Here is an 8102-nt window from a genome sequence, read left to right as displayed (position 1 = left end):
AGTGTGGGGATTCCTACAGCAGCAGTGACTTATCCAAGGATGTAAATTAAACAAAATGAAGTTAACTTAAATATGTAGAGAACCATAATTTCTGAATTTCATGCCTGTCATTCAAGCGTGGTGTTTCCTGCATTCCTTTCTTGCATCCTTTTTCTTGTTTAATCTAAATTGGCTTATTTTTCATGTCTTCAGTTTCTTGTGGAAACTTTTTTTTTGCAGAATCTGACAACAGTATTTATTTTCAGTGAAACTACTTTGTCTGTAGAAGACTGGTTTATACATGCCTTTGTTAAGAGCAATGGCTCTTTGATACCTGTTCATACATAAGGAAGTATTCTTTTACTTGCAAATTGCTTCAATTCAGATATGGATGAAGCAATTTGTAGTGAAGTATGTTTACTGCAATCTGTCAGGTATTGAACAGGGCCTGTCCTGAGAGTTGCTGTTTTTGTTTGACTACCCTTGTCACAAATCCTGAGAGCTGAAAATACTCAGTGAACTTCAGGAGGTTCCACAATTTTCCTGCTTGACTGTTTATCTCTCTTTGTCTGGACTTAATAACGCACAGTGGAAGTAGAGCTACCTTCTACTTCTCAAATTCATGCCAATTGTACTGATGCTTGTTGGGTAAGAATACATCTTTTTAATAGTATGAAAACAGCTTCACTCTCCCTTTAACATCAGAATTTCTTCTAGAGGATGTGTCCTGATGGGGAGGCAGGTAGGCTTGTGTCAATTAGCAGTAGTTCTGGAAGTAAAGGAGTGATTGCAGGATGTTGGTGAGTGTCACAGAAGTCCAGATTCACTGGGACAGAACTGAGAACTTGGGTTTGAATGGTCTCACAGTCATCCCAACTCCGCATCATAGATCAACAGAGCTGAGCATTTGTAGTAAGTTCAGGTGCTAAGTCAGGACTACCATTATCTTCCAGTCTGAATTTTGAATCCTGTACTTGTCAAGCAACACTCATAAGTTGTATTCAAAAGCATTTGCATTACACTTTTTTTCCTCTTGTCTTTTTGAGGATTTATTACAGAGTTCTGTAAGAAACTATTTTAGGCAGTATTTCCGTAACTCCTTTCTGTGTAGGATGGAAGACAAAGGAGAAGTGAAGTGCATCAAATTTTCCTTGGGGAACAAGATACTGGCTGTGCAGAGAACTTTGAAGAGTGTGGTAAGAAACCTACACCCTACAGACAGGGAATTGGAGCTGGAAGTCTTCTACTTGCAGTACCAGAGTAGAAGCTCAGGCAAATAAATATCCAAGAGGTCTGGTGGCTAACAACAGCTGCAGTGAAAATTCCTCTATCATCCTGAGAGGCTGAGCAGGCAACACTGTTGTCTTGCTAGTGTCATCATTTAAGAAAAGGCGTGGGGGGAGCCAGCTTCTATAAGGAGTTCCATGTCAGGGGTGAAGTGGAATATAGTGAGTTATGTTTATTTATCTTTGATATATCCAAAATAATTTGAAAAACTCATAACTATTCTCTTGTATCTATATATGTATATTTGTGCTTCTTAGTTGCTGATACACTTGCTTCCTGGGTGTTTTTGCAGGATTTTTTGAACTTTATTCCAGATAGCCCTCAGCTAGAGTATACACAGGAATGTAAGGTAAGTTAAAGGTGCCAGGCTTATATGCCTAGGTGAAGCTCTACTATGCTGGTGGCATTTACTCTACAAGAGAACTCATCGAGATACCTCCCAAACACTAACGTTAAATAAATGAGATATGTAGTTACTACTGCCTATCTGAATTAAACAAACAGGTATTAACAATACCATAAAAACCTTCCTGGTCCAGTCACTAATTCTTTCCTAGAAGAGACTGGAAATGCTGTGACAACAAATGCTGAGGCAACAAACGTCAGGGTTTGGGAAGAAGAGACAAAGTGCTTGTGACAGAGAAACAGCAGACAGTAATTATACTAATGCCAGATACGTTGATGTGGATGCTCTACCCTAATTTCACTGATCAGTGATAGTAAACTGTTACTAGTTTGTGGACTGTTTGGCATTTTTAAACAACCCTTTTTATTTTTTTTATTATTATTTTACCAGAAACGTTACTTGGTACTTTCCAACTTTTAACTAAGATAAGTTACGTTTAGGGATATCCTAAAGTAAATTTTTAAACATCTCATTTGCAGACATCCCTTTATTCCTGTAGACTTCAAAGCTGAAGCAGTCTGCTTCATTATTTAGAATTAGGTGTTTGAGTAAATAATTCTAGCCAAGCATTTATGGTAGTGTTCTGACTGAAGTCATGGCAGATATTTCCACTTAGCTCTTTATTTCTGTCAACATAAGGAACCTGCTTTTCATGGCAGGAACTGGTTGAATTTGCAGTATGGTTTGAACCAGCAGAACTTGGTTGTATTTAGGGTGAAAAGAAAATTTGACTGTGTAATAAACTTGTAAATCTCACATGCTGCCAAAAATTCAGGTCATACAGTACTTGTGTTCAATCATAATTTTGGAAGTTTTTACATAAGTAGCTGGTGCAAGGTCTCCAGTTGACCAAAAATATTAACTCCAGTGATTCAGTAACTAAGTCACCTTTAGTTTTGTGTTCTTCATTTAGTAATATTAGCTTATCTGAAGAGTTAATTATGCCAAGTAAAAGAGTGTCTGTTTGCTTGTTTGTTAAAAGACAAAGAACGCCAATATTCTAGGATTCTGCTGGACAAGCTCAACAGAAATTGTCTTCATCACAGACCAAGGAATTGAATTCTACCAGGTAATACAAATAACTCCTGCAGGACGTATCTAGAGAATTTGTGATGGTGTCTTTGAATTCCTTTCTTATAGCTCTCTCAATGAGAAAGAACACTACTAAAAAAAGAAATTCTGCCATTTTGTTTACAGACTGTGATTATTTTTCTTTGAGAGGAATACATTTTGGGGGCAGAGGGAATTTATTATCAACAGGTTATTTAGCACAGCTAACAAAGACCTTGTATAAAGGAGTAGTCAGTTAAGCCTTGGGAACTCTAGATTGATAGATGCTCTTGGCTTGCATGTAATATTCACATATACATATATTATATGTATGGTTAATGTGAAATACCACTTCATGCAAAACAAGTCAGCATTAGGGAGGATGTGTGCATGCTTAAAATGCAGCAAAGAACAAATAATTGACTAGATACTGATACCCACCTGCAAAGGGGCAGTTTTCTCCTGTGTTGATGTCATTATCTGCATTCCTCTATGTTATGTGTATTTACCTTTGCACATGTTTTTGAAGAAATCTAATGAATAAATAGCCCTTTCTGACATTCATGATGAGGAATGTTATAAACTTCCTCCAAAGTTGTGCACTTCCCAATAGTTCCAGTCCTGGAGCTAAGAAATGGTGTTTCACATAATTACTGTTACTAATAACTAGTACTAAAGAAAGTAACAGAAAAAGCAGCAGCATTTACTGCTGACTGGGGGGAGGGGAATATATATGGCACCTAAAAGGATTATGAATGTCAGCCCTGCAAATAAAAGGGCTGAATTGAGTAAGCATGTTTTTTAAAGAAAAGCTATTTAAGCCCTTAAAATGAGGAGAATTTATATACTGTCTTAGTTCTTAAAATAAAAGATTAAGGAAGCTGAGGAGTGTAGGTAGCAAAGTTATTGTAATACCTTTTTATTAAAACTTCACTAGTTGTGTCAAGCTAGCTGTTTTCTCCATTATGGACAGAACCTATATCCAGAGCTGGATGAGGGGAAGACACAACACCTTTCAGCTTGTTAAAATCTGAGGAGGATTTGATGTGCATTCCCTTAGCTACAGTAAACTGGGGCCTAAGCTGTAATTGTCAGATTTCTGAGGTTTAATTCTAGCACTGTAGATGCCCTTACACTTAACAGTTTCTCACTTAACAGTCCTAGTGACTGTGTAGTACCATTTTCGCTGTTGGAATACTGACAGTAATACAATGCTAGTATCCTATTTTTCCAGGTATTACCAGAGAAACGAAGTTTAAAACTTTTGAAGAATCAGAGTATTAATGTCAACTGGTACATGTATTGTCCAGAGAGCTCTGTTATTCTTCTTTCAACCACTGTCCTTGGCAATGTCCTGCAGCCATTCTATTTCAAGGTAAAGGGATGTATTCCAAACTTTTCATTTTGTGTGCTGCTTTGTAGACTGCTTCTTCACTCAAATATTCTGTTGCTTTTCTTGGGCTTCTTACAAGAGGTGCATGTGTTCACATCCTTGTATGACTATAAGCAAAGGACAAAGCAAAAATCTATGAGGTAGTTCCAAGGTGATATCTTAGAATTAAGTAATTTGCTCTTTCTCATGTTCTCCTTGGAAAGAGGCATGTCCAGCTACTGTTGGACCTTAAGAATGGAGGAAAAAAAAATAGTGACACAATATTTGGCAACTTCAATATATTTCAAGAGATCTTTTTTCAATTAAGTATATATTATTTACTTTTCATATGAGCTTTGGCACTCTCTAGTATGATAATAAAAAGTAAGGGCCTCTCATTTGTGATTATAATTACCTTCCAAGCGTGAGGGGATGATTCTGAAAGACAAAAGGTAGCGCTTAAGAAACAGCTATTGTCCTAAGCATGAGATAGTTTGTTTACAGTATTTATTTCTCTTGGTGTTCTTCCCTGTGGACAATGCTTAAGTTCACTGGGAAAGTATTTTTCTTATTGTCTTGAAAAAGTGTGTAGTGAAAGCTAGAATCTAAGTTAATCACGCAGTCAGATGATTTATAAGATGAAGAACTACAGCATTTGTCTTGCTTCCATCAACGGATTAGTAAGATTTCTGTGATAGTCTAAGGAAAGAGATTAAGAAGCAGCTTATTCAAATGGTTTCCTGGTTTGTGTTGATCATGTGTAGGGTGTGTACTGCATCCTGAAATGACATTCTTCTAGGTGGCTGGTGGAACTTACTAGCCTTTCACAGTTTTCTTTCTAAGGGCTTAAGTCATGCTTCCCCCTCCTTAATGTTTTGTGTTGAGTTGCAGCTTGAAGCTAAATAGTTCTTATTTTGTGTTCAGAAGGTAATCTTTAAAGGTCTCCTGAGAAAGGTGCCATGCTGAAATCTTTTAAGATAGAGCTTTAGCAAAAGAGTTATTGCTGTAGCATTCACACTTCACACTCACGAATGAATGAATGAGAATGGGAAGTGAATTTCAGTTGAAGCTTTGGAAACTCTAAAAACTTGTTTAAATATAAATCCCATAGTAAAGTGGAAACATTGTGCAGGAGCAGAGATATGCTTTGAGTATAAGGCAGATTGTGCATTTAGCAGGAACTAAAGGAAACTGTGACTGGTAGGAGATACCAATATTTCCCCTTTCCAGTAAGCAGTTATTCATGACTTAGAGCATGTACATTTCTGGAAGAGAGAAAGGAAGAGAGCTGCTATTTGGGATATCTAGGTCAGTTGTAAATGGGATTTGTATAGATATTTGTCTTGACTTACTAAAATTGAAAGGCTTTTCTAGCTGAAGCTGATGTTACAAAATCAAGATGATAAAGCTGCTGAAATTATAATGGTAGAAGAAGCATGTGTTGAGTCACGCACTTCTTGTCAATGCCTTCTTTTCGGCTATTGCTGCTCTTGGCCTCCTGGGAGTGCTGTTGTTACAGCATTTGATTAAAGGTCGCTCGAGACCTCTGGTTCATGTCTTAATAATTATTTATTATTTCCCACTTAACAGAGTGGAACGATGTCAAAACTATCAAAATTTGAAATTGAGTTACCTGCAGCACCGAAGTCATCCAAGCTCAGCCTTTCTGAAAGAGATATTGCTATGGCTACAATGTATGTATCTAACTAATTAAGCCTTCCTTGGAAAAGTGTGACAGTTCAGGGGATGTTGAGAGAAGATAAGAATATTATCTTGGTTGCATTTGTTTCTTGTTCTAGCAGTACTACTGCATTAAAGTGCTTCAGTTACTACCACGACCAAAGCCTTTAAACATTATCCTAGTGATATTTAAACAATATCCTAGAGTATCCTAAACAGTATCTCAGCAAACTGAGAAGTTTCACCTTAAATTGTTCTTGAATTTTACAGAAATCTTGAAAATGTTTATTTCTTTAACTGGTGTGTTGATAGAGTTGGTCACAGATGCCCAACTTGCATGAGTCTAGGCTGTGCCATGTCAAGTATCTTATACCAAGTCCTGATTTAGTCTTACTTAATTGGTTACTTGACCTAAGTAATCTCACATATTCTTTTAGGATAAAATGTATGACTCTACTAGACTGCTTAGAGCTCTTGTTTGAAAATAATTCTGTAATCCTATTGTTTTGTTAGATATGGACAGCTTTATGTTCTCTATTTGAGGCATCACTCAAGGACTTCCAATAGTACAGGAGCAGAAGTAGTCCTCTATCACTTACCTAGGTAAGAACAGAATGAACACTGGTGGCGATACACACATAGGAGACATTTTGTTTTCTACTTTAAACAGGCTTACTGACCAGCTCTCATGCCTGTTTGTTTCCATAGAGAGGGCTCCTGTAAGAAGACTCACATTTTAAAGCTGAACAGAACTGGGAAGTTTGCACTGAATGTTGTGGATAACTTGGTGGTAGTCCATCATCAGGATACTGAGGTCTGATCTGTTTATATTATGTTGTGCCTTAACTCTTAAAAGTTACAGGCAAACTTTAATAAAAGTGCCTGTTAGCTCTAGAAAATATTTTTGCATGTGCTTAGCTTTGCCAAAAGCCAGAGTATTTGCAGGAACAAACCCATAAGGGTAGAAGAGATTCAAAGTTAGCCTTTTACCTTGCTGGGCTAACATTTAATCAATCAAGGCTGTTAATTCCTGAGGTTTATACTTTTTTTTTCTTCCTGTTAGTTTCCTGTGATACTCTCATGCTGCACTGTGTAGGTGTTTAAGGCAGCATATGAAGAAGTAGAGTTAAATTGGATAGTAAATTATCCAATTAAATTCCCAGGTTTAACCTGGGAACTTCTGACATTGCGAACACTTGAATGTTATGTTTATGACACAAACATATGTTCCTTTAGTCTGAAGGCCCAGATCTGCAAAAAATTCTATGGGCTCAAGTGATCTTATGCATATGGTAGTGTGGGTAGAACATGTTTGTCTATAGTCTCAGTAGCAAGGCTTGATCAGTGGTGAAGCTAAAGTGGTATTTTACTCTTAATCTGTGGAAAGGCTTTGACTTCTTGTAGTATCTTCTCTTGGGCAGCTTCAGGAACAGGGACATCTTATCTCATTAGGATGGTTAGTTGATGTTTCAGCTATAATTCATGTTAATTCTACACATTTAACCTAGAGCACTTGTTCTCCAGCATTTTGGTCAAGCTGTAACTATGACTATATAAATACAGAAAGCAAAACCAGGGTAGGTTTATATTTTACCCTGTATCTACAAATAAGGTAGATGCCAGTAGTGGAAGTCATGTTTCATTAGCACTAACAGCAAAGCTAATTTCTACTGTGCAAGGCTAAGGACGTGGTCTGTACTGGGTGGAAGTGTTAGTGACCCGAGCTGAACAAGACTGAATGGTAGATGTATGAGGATATCATAGGAAGATGCAGAATTTTCCTCAGTTTCTAATGTCCATAACTAAGCAGGGAATTCGACATGAATTTTTTGCAAGGGCACATACAAGATAGAGGGACATTTACCAGGGTCTGTAGTGACAGTTTAAGGGGGAATGGTTTCAAACTGAAGAGTAGATTTAGACTGGATACAAGAAAAAAGTTTTTTACAGTGAAGTCAGTGCCACTCTGGAACAGGTTCTCCAGGGAAGTTGTGGATGCCCCATCCCTGGAAGTGTTGCTCTGAGCAACCTGGTCTATTGGAAGGGTGTCCCTGACACAGCACATCTCTTCCAACCTAAACCATTCTCTGATTCTCATGAAGAATGTAAGATGAAAACGTGAAAAATCAGCCTGAATACATTTAAATGGGGAGTAATTCACACTTGTGAATACTAATTTCCTCTTCTCAATTGCAGACTTCAGTTATATTTGACATCAAGCTAAAAGGAGAATTTGATGGGTCTACTACCATCCATCAATTTGTACTTCCGCCTCGATCAATACAACCCTATCAAATACCTGTAGCAGGTATTATTTATTATATTATT

At 37.3% G+C, this 8102-nt stretch overlaps 1 protein-coding gene across 1 annotated transcript in view; it reads left to right on the top strand.

Annotated features, from left to right (window-relative positions):
* The window catches only part of LOC104410890 (uncharacterized protein C18orf8-like), a gene marked incomplete at both ends in the record, with an annotated part of 8458 nt that extends 376 nt beyond the window's left edge, over positions 1-8082 (top strand). The window contains 8 exons of the mRNA XM_010021177.1: positions 1091-1175; positions 1559-1615; positions 2655-2741; positions 3957-4097; positions 5685-5788; positions 6288-6377; positions 6483-6588; positions 7971-8082. Of these exons, the coding sequence (XP_010019479.1) occupies positions 1091-1175; positions 1559-1615; positions 2655-2741; positions 3957-4097; positions 5685-5788; positions 6288-6377; positions 6483-6588; positions 7971-8082 (782 nt within the window). The remainder of the gene's footprint in view (positions 1-1090; positions 1176-1558; positions 1616-2654; positions 2742-3956; positions 4098-5684; positions 5789-6287; positions 6378-6482; positions 6589-7970) is intronic.
* Positions 8083-8102: the final 20 nt, after the last annotated feature.

The sequence above is a fragment of the Nestor notabilis genome, unplaced genomic scaffold (genome assembly GCF_000696875.1).
Source record: "Nestor notabilis isolate BGI_N333 unplaced genomic scaffold, ASM69687v1 scaffold32938, whole genome shotgun sequence".
In the NCBI taxonomy this organism is placed as follows: Eukaryota; Metazoa; Chordata; class Aves; order Psittaciformes; family Psittacidae; genus Nestor; species Nestor notabilis.
The sequence above is the reverse complement of the archived record's forward strand: the minus strand, read 5'-3'. Positions and strand labels throughout refer to the sequence as shown.